Source organism: Choloepus didactylus, chromosome 4 (genome assembly GCF_015220235.1).
Source record: "Choloepus didactylus isolate mChoDid1 chromosome 4, mChoDid1.pri, whole genome shotgun sequence".
Lineage (NCBI taxonomy): Eukaryota > Metazoa > Chordata > Mammalia > Pilosa > Megalonychidae > Choloepus > Choloepus didactylus.
The window spans coordinates 111,583,479-111,598,410 of record NC_051310.1 but is presented as its reverse complement, the minus strand read 5'-3'; the positions used below and the strand labels follow the sequence as shown (position 1 = coordinate 111,598,410).

General features: G+C 42.6%; 2 protein-coding genes across 5 annotated transcripts in view; one reads left to right on the top strand and one right to left on the bottom strand.

Moving 5' to 3' along the window:
- The window catches only part of SMAD3 (SMAD family member 3), a 119,065-nt gene extending 117,846 nt beyond the window's left edge, over positions 1-1,219 (top strand). For both annotated transcript variants that reach the window (XM_037833610.1, XM_037833611.1), the window contains one exon: positions 1,081-1,219. In XM_037833610.1, coding sequence (XP_037689538.1) covers positions 1,081-1,204 — 124 coding nt within the window. In that variant the 3' untranslated portion in view covers positions 1,205-1,219. The remainder of the gene's footprint in view (positions 1-1,080) is intronic.
- Positions 1,220-10,671: 9,452 nt separating this feature from the next.
- AAGAB (alpha and gamma adaptin binding protein) overlaps positions 10,672-14,932 on the bottom strand; it is a 107,076-nt gene continuing 102,815 nt past the window's right edge. For 2 of the 3 annotated variants that reach the window (XM_037833605.1, XM_037833606.1), the window contains 4 exons: positions 14,233-14,337; positions 13,728-13,777; positions 12,458-13,086; positions 10,672-11,124 (listed from right to left, as the gene is read on the bottom strand). In XM_037833605.1, the coding sequence (XP_037689533.1) occupies positions 13,009-13,086; positions 13,728-13,777; positions 14,233-14,337 (233 nt within the window). In that variant the 3' untranslated portion in view covers positions 10,672-11,124; positions 12,458-13,008. The remainder of the gene's footprint in view (positions 11,125-12,457; positions 13,087-13,727; positions 13,778-14,232; positions 14,338-14,932) is intronic. The other variant, XM_037833607.1, reaches the window with a different exon arrangement.

The window sequence follows — 14,932 nt, the reverse complement described above, 5'->3', positions numbered from 1 at the left end:
TGCAGGCTCCCCATATCAGAGAAGCATCCTAGGGCCGGTCAGCAGAGCCATTCCTAAATTCCTCCTACTCAGACTTAAGTGTAGATTAAGCAAGGAGGGCAGTGACCTTGGGACAGTGGCCCTGGACCTGGTGCAGCAATGGAACTCTCCAGCTCCGTGTGCCGGGAAGAGGCTCCTTGAGAGCAGAAGCCTTTCCCCAGGGGCACTGTGTTACCACACAGGATATGCTGCCAGCACACCCAGTCCTGTGCAGCCCACCGCGTCACTGCGGCCTCGCTGGTGGGTACAGCCCCTTCCCAGAATGGTCTTGCCATCCCCCTGCCTCTTGGGCCAAGGAGAGTAAGGTTTCAGTCCTCTTCTCTGTGAGGTGGCTGAAAGTAGGGCCCAGGGCCCACGCCTCTCACCTCCAGCTGGCAAAAGCTATTCCGGCCTCAGCAGATAGCCTTTGCTCAGTGGAAGCCTCTGGGAGCTTGCCTGCGAGCTGCGTCATCAACCAGCCTGAGTTTAGACAAAGTGCTTTGGGGAAAAGAAACGTGTGGCGTGCCTCGGTTTTTTCCAGTAATTGTTCCATGGCTTGCTCTGCTCGTAAGATTTTCCAAAATAAGGCCATAGATGGGAATTATATCAGCACATCAGGAACTGACAGCATGCGAACTCTGTTGGCGCTTTGTAGAACACCCTCCTCAATCAGACCGACGTACGTCATTGCGGCCTGCTGGGGCTTGGTCCAGCTCTGGAGATGGGAGGCCTGCAGGTGCCCATTTGTCCAGATGGAGCCAGGGTGGCCACTGTTCAAGCTAGAGGTTCTCGGGTGCCTTGGAATGTGCCTTTACACGTTTAGCTCTAAGAGTTGCCTTTTCATCCCTTGAGAGAGCCTGCTTAATTCACAGTCTTCCCTGGTTGGAACAGTTGGCCTGGTAGTTTCAGCAAGTTACTGGTACTTCCTCTAGGGCAGGGTCCAGCAAAGTAGGATATATCTCTAGCTTTAGGAAGCAGAAAAAGGTGATCTGACTGGTATGTACATTTCTCTGGACATTTTTAAAGCTGCCCCCACCCCACCCCTTTTGCTGTTTCTTGTAGGAGACAGACGGTGACCAGTACCCCCTGCTGGATTGAGCTGCACCTGAATGGTCCTTTGCAGTGGCTTGACAAAGTACTCACCCAGATGGGCTCCCCAAGCATCCGCTGTTCCAGTGTGTCTTAGAGACATTGAGTGTGATGGGGGAGGGGGGGAGGGAGGGGGGGCTCGGGGAAAATGGCTGTGTAGGAGGTGGAAAAAATGGGAACTATGCTCAACCCACTGTTGTCATGGAAGAAAAAAAAAAATGTTCTCCCTACCGACCCAACCAAAGTGGTACCACCCTGTTTTCCAAAACACAGAGGCAAACCCAGAGATGGATTTTACAAACGGCTGTCTGCTGAACAAATTTGCCCTTTGGACCCCAGTTTGAAGGGCAAGAAATGGCTTCTGCTCTGGTGGCTTGAGTGAACAGGTAATATTTTAGCACCTGCCCTCTCTCCTCAGCCCTTCTTTCATGACAGCAGTCCGGGATGTCACTGTGGAAATGCCCCTCTCTCCAGGACTGGAATGTGGACTTTACCTTAGAAGGGTGTCACCTAGGGAGGGGAGAGCCTGCATGGGCACAAGCAAACCTCATGGCCCAACTCTTTTGCCCTTTTGACAAAGGCTACTTCAATGGAGCATTCCTGAGCCCACCACTCTGGCAGACTGTGTGCCTCATGAGCTGGATTGACTTGGGTGTGGGGGGGAGGGGGAGGGGACAGCTTGTCTGTCTCCTTCCCCTCACAACATCCTTATTGGAATGAGTATTTCAGCAGAACATGTACAAGGGCATGGTGGGAAAAGCTGGTGAAAGCCTCCTCTTTTAAGAACTCTTAAATTTGTCCTTTTTCAGTTTGAAAAGTTGGAAGGATCTGTTGAAGCTTGGGGTGTATGCAATGTATAGTTTATATTATCATCACATTAATCTCAAAGAGATTTGAATTACGTGAAGTATTTACATGAAGCAAGAGGCAGTGGTCCTGTGATGGTTTGGGCTGAGGCAGCACTACATTGAGTGGGTCTCCAGTTGTAAGAGCTCACTCTGATTCTGATGCATATGGCTACATGGTTTATGTAGTCAGTTGCATTAATTAAATGAACTTAAATCTTACGCTCTTTTAAATGTTTGTTTTATATTTAAAAAAACTGAGTTGGCACAGTGACTGAGAAACCAGACTGGGGCCTGGCCCATACTTGGCTCCCTTCTTTCTCCCGAGGTGAAGCTTTTCTAGGTTGGTTGAGGAGAAACCTGCCAATTTTGGGAACCGAGATTCTCAGAAGCAAATTCAACAGAAGGGAAAATCTCAGGCCAACATGGGCAAAGGAAAAGGGCTATTAAGAATTTTTTGTACACCTTTGGAAATTGCAGGCTTGGTACAAAGAGGTCTGTCATCTTTCTCCTGGGAACTAAGATGATCTAGCTCATAGTAGAGGATCACCAGTGGCAACTATAGCAGTTGTATTGTATAATAAGTACTATTCCCAGTGGCAATTTAGAAAACTATTATAAATTTCAACTGGAAAAAGAAACTCCCCCCCCCTTTTCTTTTACTGGCCTTTTGCAGAACACAGCAGACAGAATTGCCACCTGCAACTGGTACTTTATTCTTTGCTGCTGTTTTTGTCTGAAATGACTTATCCCATTTTTTACATGGCCTTACACCAAGAACAATAGTTACCTATGGAAATCCAGGTGAAGGGGAGAAAGTGTATACTTTGGCAGGTATAAACTTCAAATGTGATGACATTTGATGCCACGTGAAGATGTTGGGGCTTCCTGGTACTTCACCTGCAGGATCCTATGCCTCTGAAGCTCTAGCCTTGAGCTTTGCAGGTAGGAAAGCTGCTCCTGAACTCTCCTGAGGACAAGGAAGAGACTGAAGGAGCACCTCACCAGACTTATCTTAGTCTTCTTGCAGGGGTGTTCACACAGAGCCCTTCACTCCACCTGAGAGGGCCTAGTACTACGGGCCTGAAGTTTGTGCCTGGCATGAAATGATCTGTGGGCTGCTGCTTACAAATACCGGAAGCTCCTCAATCTCCCTAGTCTGAGAGCCGTGGCACAAATCTTCCAATGTGGCGTCTGCTGGAGCAATTGAGGTACATCTCCTAAAAGCCATGGACAGTGGTTTCTGAGGGCCTGCATGTTCCACTTGCTGTACGATCCCATGAGGTTGTCTGTGGCACACAGTTGCCATCCAGGTACTTGAGAAACTGTCTTCAGGTACTGATTAGTTTTGGTGATCTGGTGATCATGTTTCCTGCATTTGGATGGTGTCTCAGAACCCTCAATATTCAGACTTGAATACTACTATTAGGAGGATGAAGTTTGTGTTTGGTTTCCAAAGGCTACTCGACCCATTTTCTTTATAGAACAGACCATGGAAGAGAACAGGTGAGGAAATTGTAAGTAACCCCACCTTAGGCATCATTCAAAATAAATTCAGTTTCCCTTAGAGGTTAGGAAATGGTGCCATTTGTATCATAGAGCACTATGTAGGTGCTTTGGGGAATGTATGATAGTAGTGCCCTGTCTTTAAGCCACAAAGCTAGATTTTGTCTTAAAATCCTGTTGTATGAATAGTTTCATGCATTAAAAAAAAATTTTTTTTAGAAGCTAGTTGAAAAGGGGCAAGAGGAAATGAGAACAGTTCTAGAGCTGAGACTGGCAGTTAGAGTGCAGTTTTAAGTGGCATCTGTCCAGGTAACATGATAGGTGTGTTGTTTCCATGCCCCAGCCTACCCATGCATGACCGTCTGGCTTGTGCTGACACTGAACTGAGTAGTTAGCACTGGGACAGTTATCTGTGTCCTCAGCCACCTCCCTGAAGAGCAGACTTTTATTCCCTTTCCTTTGCTGCTGCTCCTCCTTCCCCACTTTATTTAGTAACTTAGATCCTTCCAGTGCAAATGTAGGTAGCTACCCCAGCCGGTTTGGATTACAGGTCTGTGCTAGATCATCATCTCACTTAGCCATCTTCCTGGCAGGCTGTAGAAGAAATGATATTTTGAGACAGGCCTAGAGTCAGGAGCAGGGACTTTGACTCAAACACGTGAGAGCATGGCTGCTGACTTTTCCATTGTATGTTGTCTGTGTCATATCTTTTTTTTTCAATTGGTGATTTCAAAAAAAAAAAAAAAAAATCTTTGTTAATGTATTGAAATGAGCTGTAGCACATATCTTATGCTTAGTTTATTTGTCTCTATCTCCTGTTGGCTTCCTAGAGTTTGGACATATTCCAGGGCGAAATGCTTTTACTCAAACCACAGAAAGGCTTTCTTTAAGTAGTTGTACATGTGTGTGTAGTCTGGGAGAAGGCAAATATCTGGCTTTAGGCTTTAGCCCAAGCTGCCATTTCCAAGGCTCCAAGATGTTTTCTGCAGGGCCAATGCCCACACTAGGCCACTCTCCTCATTCTCGAAAGGAGGCTGCGGACTGCTCAAGGCACTATTTATGGAGAGGGTTACCCATAGCAAAAGGGCACAAGTTTGGCACCGAACTCTGTTTCTTACTGTGTGACTGGTGAGTGGCAGAGTTGGGAGTTTTCCCAAAATGTAGATGTGTCTTCATTTTAGTAGAGGAAAACCTAAATTTACCACAAATACATGGTACCATTTTTCTTTGTGTGGCATAACTGTTCCTGTGTATTACCCTTACAGTAACAGATTTCACAATATTCATCACTTTTAAAGGAGTATCTTCAAGTGTGTGGGTAAAACTGAACAATATATTAAAAAATGAAGATAATGTATTTCTCAGGAGAGGGTGTAAAGCAGTGGGAAACTGACTTGATGTACAGGCAACTTTTTAAACCAGAGCTATCACATAAACTCACTGTATAAACTGGATTGAGAAATTCTCAGTGATTCTGTAACTGATTTTCCTTTTTTTTATGCTGAACTAATGTATACTGTAGCATTCTGGTGTTTTTATATTTATATAATAGTTTCTTAAACGATGCAGACAGATAACTATTTAATTTTTTGAAGAAAGCTGGAAAAGTCTCTCTGCCCCAGGACAGTAGCTGGGAAGTCAGGGGCTCAGCCAGTTCTGAATGTTGCTTGAGGGTGTAGTGGCTTTTTTGGCTCAGCATCTGGAAACACCAATCCAGGCTGGCTAAACAAGCAGCAGCATGTAAAAACAGGCAGTTCTGACTCAAGTGTAAGATCTGCAACAGGGGATCTGTGAATGAAGCCCCCCCCCATCCCCCTTTCAAGGGGTGAAAACTTAAGAGGGATGGAGCCACCTTTGTCCAGGAAGCCTTCACTCACCCTCACTGCTGCTGTTGCAACTAGGCTGTTCTTGACTCTTATTTTGGCAGGAGGGGGAGGAGAACGTGGAGGATGTTGATTATACCTTCACTTCTCAGCCAGTGTGACCTTTTAATACCTTTGTAAAAAGCATGTATGTATTTAGAGTGTTTTAGATTTTTCTAACTTTTGTATTTTAAGAAAAGAGCACCTGTTTAAGCTTTGTACCCCTATTGTTAAAGATTTGTGTTCTCTCTCCCCAGTACGTGCCCTTCTAATAAACTTTTCATGGAAAAGCTCCTGTGTAAAGAACTCAGTCTGATTCTTGTTGCCATCTCCCAGAGAGAAAATTTAAAAAGGGAGCCTAGCAAGGTCCTTGAGTGATGGAGACCAGAGGAAAATGTCTACAAGCCCTAGTGTACTTTGGCCAAGGATGTGCCATGCGCCACATTCTGTCAGTCTTCATGTAAGCTCCAGTTCCCCTCATTTACTCACCAAGGGCAGCGTGACGTGTCACCTAATCTCCTTCAATGACAGCAGGAGCCCCTGGGTCATCTGACACAAAGGTCAAAAGTTTTACAAGTGGCACATTTCCCCTGCTCCCCACATCTAAGCATTGCACAAGTCCCATAGATTGATCTTAGCAATACTGTTTTGCATTCATTTCCCCTGTAGTTGGAGGCCTTTGGCAAATGACTGACTACCACCACCACCCTAACCTCAAGTCCACCTACCTTTGGTTTCTGCTTGTCCTCTCCAAGCTTGTCTCTTCCACACTGTTGTGGTGTCTTAAATACCACCAGGTTAATTTTTCCACAGGCATGGAGGTAGATTTTTAGATTCATAAGTAACTAGGTTTCTACACCCTGCAGCTCAGAAAACTACCTGAGAAAATTCATTTTGAACTCAGAAGTATCAGGGAGAAGGGGACTTCAAAATTAATTGTTTCCTTGGCCAAATCTTACACTGACCCCAGTGATGGGGATTAAGATGGGGATTAAGAAACATGATTAAAATATAAAATTCCATCTGTTTTTTAAGAGTTTAACAGAATTTGGAGAAGGACAAAATGGAGGCTAGAAGAATCCTTTAGCGTGGCCACTTCTACAGCAGTCTTCCTTCTAAGGACCTCACCTAAGTCCAAATACCGCCCCTACCAGGAAGGGACAGATTTCACGGTAAGGACATCTGTAAGCCTTTAGATTTGGCCTCCATGAACTGCATCAAATTCCTTACCTTTATGCTTATGCTTCTACCCTCCTGCCCCTAAAAGACTCTCAAATCAGCACCTCTAATGCAACCTGTTCTTTGTGCTTTAGACGTGATCCAAAACACATCCTCCAAACTGAATCATCTCCCCCACCTCACCCCTGTACCAGTTCCCTTTACTGACTCCTCAACTTTTATCAGTAGCCCCACCATTCCCCAAGCCTGAGCAGTTGGATGCATTTCTTATCCTTGCTTTCTATCACCTCTTTATTAGAATTTCTCTTGCCGGACATTAACAGCCCTCTTTGTTGCAGCTGGCCTTCTTAATCAAACCTCCCTTTTGGAAAGGCCCTACTCCTTTGGAAGGGGCCCAATTCTCCCTGGCCCTCTCCTTTTTTTTCCTGCGGTCAGTTCTTCCTCTTCTGCCTACTTCTTCAGTGTTGGTGTTCTCAAACCACTGTATGTACATGACTGTTCTGAATGAGCTCATCTACCCTCATGATTTCAAACCATATAAATGCTAATGATACCAAATCAGCTATAAAGCGAAGACCTCACCCTGAAGCTTCAGACTCATACCACAGCCTGCTGGATACTTGTACATGGAGGAACCACAAGTAACTCAAACTCAATTTAGAAATCAGAATTCATCGTTTCCCTTTGTAAATAAATCATCTCCTGCTCAACTGCCCTTTCACACTGTTTGTTTTTGGCAGAACCATTTACCCAGCCTACACCCAGGGAATACATATTCCTACCTGATTCCCCCACTTGCCACATCCAGTTCCAGTTTCTCCAAATTGACTCCAGTTCCACCTTTATAGCCCTATACTGCAGGGCTTGTAGCACCTGGACTACTGCACCAGCTTCCTTAACTGGTATCCTACTTAGTGTCCAGCCTTCTTTCCTTTAAATGCACCATCCACATTGCCCCCAGGGACCTATCTGACCTAAGATGGTCCCCCCATATACAGCACAAATTTGAAGGTCTTTGATATGGAACACTTGATCCTCATTATTTGACCCCTATCCAGCATTCATGGTTCCCTGCCTTATACTTTTATAACTCAGCAACTCATAGTTCCTTATGAACCATACTTGTCTGTGATTGCTCATGCTGGTTCCTTCTGTTTGGAATGTCAACTTCTTCCCCACTTGACAACACTACCCCCACCAAACTGCCTGTCTAACACACACCAGTTCACCTCGCTATTCACCTGGCTAATTTTTACCAATGCTTTGAGACTTAGCCCACACATTTCCTCCCTTTTGTGCAAATCTGTGTAGCCACAGTCTCTCTAACTGCTTGTTAATTGTGCCTGTTGTCCTCTTTAGGCTGGGAGTTCCTTGAGAGCAGGGTTTACTCATATGCTTGTATCACTGGCTTCTTTAATCTACTACATATTTTTGCTGGATAAATGAGTCATTTAGTGGCCTAGTATATTCTACCTTAGCGATATCTTTTGCATCCATTTCCACATGCTATCCTATAGTAAACTGTTATATTTGACTGAAGAAAGGCAAACACAATACAGTTCCTGATTACCACTTATCACAGCTATTCCAATATTCTAATTTCTCTCCTAGACCAGGAATAGTAAATATGTGACAAAATTACTACCATTCTCTATTTCTTTAGCCATGGCAAAACCACTAATCACAGTGATAGGTCCATTCTCAGCTTCAGAGTCTTGCTCATCGTAACTCTCCAGGTATTTACAGTTAGTGTTGGCTAATACTGCTGTCAGATTTTCTTGTAATGCAATTATGATTAGATGCCTTTTCTGCTCAAAAATCTTTAGCTCCTCAATTACATACAGGGTAGGTACAGACTCCACAAGGTAGAATTTCAGGGTCCTCTCCATTACCACTCTGTCCCTCATCTACCACCATTTCTCTAACTGGACTATTTGATGTGTTCCCAACACAATCCCTTTCTTATCTCCATACCTTTGTTCATGCCATAACTATCTCTAAAAACGCTGCTGCCTCCAACCACATATATCTGTCCAAATGCCTATTTTTCCAGGTGCAATTCAAGTATCACTTCCTCTAAGTCAATGAAACTCAAAGGGTAGTCCCTGGAACAACAGTATCAGTGTCACCTGGGATGTTAGAAATGCAAATTCTTAAGCCCCACCCCAGACTTACTGAAGTAGAAATTACGGAATGGGGTCTTCCAGGTGATTCTGATGCATGCTTAAGTGGGAGAACCATTGCTCAAAGATGCACTTCATGCTCTCCCCAACCCACTGGGTTCTTTCCCTCCCATAGCTGTAAGGCTGGTCCCAGTCTTTCTCACATTCTGCCTAGCATTTTATCTTTTGTGACCTTATTTTGCTAAACCATATTCCCACCTGAGTAGGACTGTGAGCACATGGAGAAGAGAAACTGAATGCTTCCTCAGGTCTATATCCTCTACCAACCTGGCTCAGTGTTGGCTGAACCCTGAATCCTTGTATCAGCTCTCACTAGGGTAGAAGTAACAAGCACAGTTAACTTTTTCTAAACTAAGTTTGAGGCCTTCTGACCTTACCACCTCTTGTAAGTGCTTCCAGAGAATTTCCGGGAGAGGCAGGATTGATGCAGACCATGCCTTTGGGCTTCATATTACAAGAATCTTCTCTCTCCTAAGCTATGCTGCCTTTACCATAAAGTTCCTACCCCAGGCCTTACTTGGCCCACATTTTCAATAGCATTTAAACCATGTGTTTGATAACAGAGAAAGGGCAGCAGCAGTGATTGCTCACTACCTTCGGAAGAGAACCAGGGTGGCTTCCTAGTCAGTAAGCTGGGCATGAACGGCTTCATGCCTATTAACAGAACATACAAAAGGGTTTTAGAAGAAAATAGTCCCCCCACCCACCCACCCACCAAGCCTGTGTTCCAAAGATGCATAATAACCATTAGGGCCAGGTTTTGAATCAATACTTTTCCAACAGGAAACAAAGTAGAACTGTGAATCATTAAGAGCTGGAATGGGGCTAACTAGTGCTCCAACAAAAGGCCCATGCTTTTTGCTATTACCGTTCTTGTTAATTCTTCATTCCACAAATCAGAGAAATACCTCAGAATCAAGAAAGAGACGTCCTTTACTTGAGAGACTTAATATACACACTTAACTCTGAGTAAAGATATCTACATTAAAAGCAAGACTTGTGATGTTCACGACAGGCACAGGTAATGCCCAAATATGAAACTTAAAGAATCTGTCTTTTCTGCAAGTGCTTATGTGCCAAAGGTGCGAGGATGGGCCACTGAACTGAACCCCAAGTGGAATCTAAAGCAAAAACAATTCTGCCCTGTAGAGTCAGCATTCTACTTTTATGCAACATACAAATTATGGAAAGTTAATAGCCAGGGTATTGCTTTCAAGCAGACCCTGTACTAGGGTGATGCTAGGTTCAATATACTTGACCAGATCTTTTTTTTACACTTTCTCCACCTATAGTCCTCTAATAAGATTTGGTATTTACAGATACACTGCTATAGCTGAACTGTCAAGTCTATTTAAAAATTTGTTGGGGGGACGAGGGGAAGAGTGGGAGGCAAATCTACCTCTTAGAGCATCACTGGAACTGTCTCCATCAATCAGCATTCAATGAATCAGAGCCCCTGACTGTACCAGACACATGTTTGCTAAATTTAGCTTTGCATCAGCAAACACCCAAGCTCAGAATAGTTCACGGGGCTCTCATCTTACCCTTAGACAGTGATTCTAATAAGACTATTTTTCCACAGAAGGCCAAGACAGGGCAGGGGGCACTCTATGTGCTCTCTCAATGACCATGGTTAAAGGGATTGGCCCAAGGTGAAGGGAATCCAACAAAGCATAGCAAAAATGTTTATCCACACTCTTCAGTGGGAGCATGAAATGAGCCATTTATCACATTTCATGTGTTATAAGTAGCTTGCAGGAATGGCCTGACTTGCTCTATGGTCCTTGAACCATATCCCATATTACTCATCCATCTAAGTCTAGCTTCCTTGAATCTCTAGCTTCTCTGAATCAGATGTGGCCAAGTCCTATAAATAGAGAGCAAGCAAACTGTTACTGTCAATCTTCTCATACTCTGGCAGGACAGCATATTTTAAAATTATAAAAATATCTATGTCTTCATCATTTAAAAATGATTACATAACACGACTTACTCAGGAAAAAAAGTTTATTCTTGTCTCTCCCTACCTTCCAACACTTATGATCCTTAAACTTGTGATTATATTCATCAAACTATCAAATATGGGGCCTACTGTGTGCCAGATGCTGTGTTACACAAATAGGAAATGTTGAACAACAAAACACATCTATTATTTTAAATCCTAGCTAGACCGTCCATAACTACTTGTGCTGGCATGCACACAGGTCACCTTATATAGAATGCAACTTTTATTGCAGTATTAGCTCATCATCACTGTTCTTAACATGGGCCTTTAGTAAATACCATGAGATGCCTTCATTCCATGTGTCCTCTAGAAGAGGGTCAATCTCTTCTGATAGCTGAGGTCTTGAAAATGTGAGCTGATATTATACACATGCATTGTGGATCCCAAAACAGTCTGGCAAATTCTTATGCTACTCCGTATTTCACTCACACTCCCTACTAAAAACACACCAAAACAAAAACAAAATTTTAATAATACATATTAGCAGGCTTTAAAAATAAATCACATTTTAATCCCCTGGCTTTGTTCAAACCACAAAATCAGTTCACAGCTTTTTCTAATCTGTTTTCCCTAACCATGTGGCCTAATGTATTTTCTAAAACCTTCCATGTTCCACCTTTCATTTTGCAATCCCAGAGCTAACTTCTCTTACATTCCTAATCAATGGCTAATGCAGTCACTTCAAAGAAACAAGGATGGAGTGGTGGTGAACTATAGTTGCCAAGGCATTCAGAACAATAATTAAACAAAGGAACAAAAAAAGGTTACCACACAAGATAGCTTCCAGTGCCCAGGGGAATGCCTCTTCCTGACTGTTCCAATCACCAAAACTTTTCCTCCCTGTGGTTGCTATGGTCCTGTATTTTTAGCATTCCCTTTCTTCTGCCATTTCTTCAGGGCTGTAAGGTTTATAAGATCATCCTCAGAGGGGGTATGAAATGTTTTTATGCTTATGACTTAACCTGTGTTTTTTCCAAACTGGACGAGCAGGTTCGTATCCACATAAGCCCAGAACCAGTCATCACTTTGTGTTTTGGCATCATCCACACTGCTCTAGTGCCAGCTGAGAGCCTTGGCAGTAACCATAAGGGAAGTTTAATGACATGCATTAAAAAAGTGTCACCATAAAAAACAGAAATCAGGATTTTTATTTGCTGTACTTTCCACTATTCCTTTGGAAACTTTCTCTTTGTTGATCAGTTCCCGAGGCTGACCCACTCAAGCTTGCCCTCTCAAAGAATAAAGAACAAAGCATCCTGCCTTGGAGCTGTGGGCCCTGGGAGATTGGAAAGGAGCAATCAATTCCAAGATGCTCAGGAACTCACTGCCCAACATTTCACATCCTTCCCCACCTCACCCGCCGCTTACTATCACTTCTTTGGCAGTGATCCCTGTTTGGCTTTCAAAGAGAAAGAGGGGGAAACAGTTTGTTTTGAGGGTATACTGTGTGACAACACAACTCTGACATCTCAAGTAGCAGGGGAGAACTCTAAGGAAGAAGAGTTACTTCATAATAATGCTTCTGCAAAACTCTTGGTATATGATCACAACCTGTTTTCACGGTCCATATAGGAATTCTTTACGGTTCTCTCTCCCTTCACCACCACACACTACCAAAACTCAGAAGAGAGGTTTGTTTTATCCCTACCAGAGCCAAAAGATTCACACTGGTTTTTCAATACTTTCTTGCATGAGTTCAGACACTATACCTCAAATGAAAAGCCTAGAAGCATTTTTTTTTTTTTTTTTTTTTTTTAGTTGGAGACTAACCTGGGAGCACTGACTTTGGCCCACTCATACTACGGTGCAAATCAAATCTGCAGCTGCCTCCTTTCTTCCCATCAAAAACACCATAGGTCAGAACAGCATGCTCCTTGAAAGCAGTAAAGCAGTGCAACCATAAAATCCAGAACATCCAGGAAAGATGGCACAAGCTCCAGCTGTGCAATAACCAAGTTTGAATGCAGGGACTGCTATTTAAAAGGCTGATCAGGAATGGCTTCATAGTTTTCTTCTTCTTTAACTTGGACAAATCACACAGACCTCTTGAATCTCATTCTACTGCTATTCCTAGAACAAAAAAGTGTATCTGAAAAACTTACTCCTTATTGACATTATACTCCTCATTCTCTTATACTGTGAGAGAAAAGATTTAAAGCCCTACTAAAAACTAAAATTAAGGAAACCCTATAAGTAAGTCAGACAGTCAACATGATGATGGGAATTTCAGCAAACTATAACTAGGTTAGGTAGGGAAATATCCCCTTAACCCAGGTATAGGGAGTTAGCATCTTGGTTAGTCAAATCCCACTATGAATAGTTTAGTTTTCTTCATCAGATGAAAGGCCTTCAATTTCATCTCTGTCTCCCCCGATTGCCATCCAGAATGCTTTAGCCACCTGTGGACAGAAGCATGCAACACATTTTAGGCAACAGCTATATTTCTGCTCACGCCACCCGTCATACTTAGAATTACGTAAGAATGAAAATTATACACCTTGCCCTCCAGCCCTCTGGCATATATATATCAAAAGCCTTGAATACTCTTTGACCCAGCACTTCTACTTCTAAGAATTTGATGTAATCAGACATGTGCACAAAGGTGATGTGTAAAGATGTGCATAGCATCATCATTTATAGAAGCAAAAAAATGCAAGTGGCCTAAAGTGTACAAAAGGGAACTGGATAAATTATGACACATTCATACAATGGAATAACATAAACCATACAGTTCCCTGCCAAGAACCTGTATTGCATTGGTAACAACAAAACAAAATAACTAGAGTTTCCCTGCCCAACAGCTGGAAAGGCAGTCATCCCCTGAGTGTCAATGAAAGTTCCATGTCACTTAACATACATTAGAAAAATCTCGGCAACTCCAGCAACTACATTACTATTGTATAAATATCCAATTAGTTATGTTAATATCCAATTAAAAGCTTACACTAAGCCCCTTTAGGAGTAAACAAATGTGCTATACAATCATAATGACATTAAATCTTTTGTTGGTACTCAATAAATACCCGGCTGATTGTCTCACCTTTTCCGCATGCAACTTTCTTTGCTCATGAGGAAGTGTCGCAGCCTTGTCTAGGGGGAAAATACATCTTAAGAAATTCATCTAATAGCACAGGAAAATCTAGGGAGTATGGATGTTCTAACACTAGAAGATGGGAGATGGGTTTCAAAGACATATGTTTATGGTGTAGTCATTACAGCTATTAGGAGGTTTAAGTCTTCCACATTTTCCAGATGGTAATGATTTGAGTAAATTGGTAGGGATCTTACCGATCTCATGTTAATGAGACACACTGAAAGAAAGAGAGAGGCAAGAAAAGAAGGAAGAGAAAGAGGAAAGAGAATGAAGAAAGAGGAAAATTTTCCCCAGGGAATTTTTATCAACAGGATGTCAGAATCCCCTGAATAGCTAAGTTCCTCAAGATAGCTGAGACCAGAGAAATTCGGCTGTTAGGAAGTAAAATCCTACTACAGAAGATAGACAAGTATCAGTTGGGAACATGTTAAGACACAATGGATCTGATTACCTTTCATTTCTTTTAACTTTGAAAATAGTCTTTCAAAATTCTCCAAATCTCCTCCTCCAGTAGTAAGACTGGCTAATTCTTGAATATCCAGGTCTAACATGGGATCTGAAATAAGAATTTGCCACATTATTTATATATGTGCTAAATACACAGAATCCTTAGGCAATCAATACCAGCTTCAATGCAAGTGACCACTGATTGAGTGCCTAATGTGCACCAGCCTTATAGCTCAAGGGCGTCACTGTTTCAGGCTTCTAGTGGGCTCTCACAAATGAACAGTCACTTATTTTGTCCTTAGGATACTGCAGTGAGGTAAAGTATTTCCCATTTAGAGACGAGGAAACTGAAGCTCAGAGCTGAAGTGATTTGCTCAAAGTGGAGCTGTATTCACACTCAGGCATTTCAAATCTGAAGTTCAGACTCTTTCCACAAAGTTACACTGATTCAACAATCAATGATTTGAATGTATACCATAGCTAACTGTACAGCAATTATTTTCATATATACTAGTGACAACAACCATATAAGGTGGTAAAGACAGATATTATTGTCCACATTTTACAGATGAAGAGACCTGGGCTTAAAAATGAACTCATCTAAAATTTCAGTTATTCAGAAGTAGGACAGATTTAAATTCTTCTTTTCTTACTATAAATCCTTTATTATTTCTACATCAGCATGTTGCCTACTTTTCAAAGTT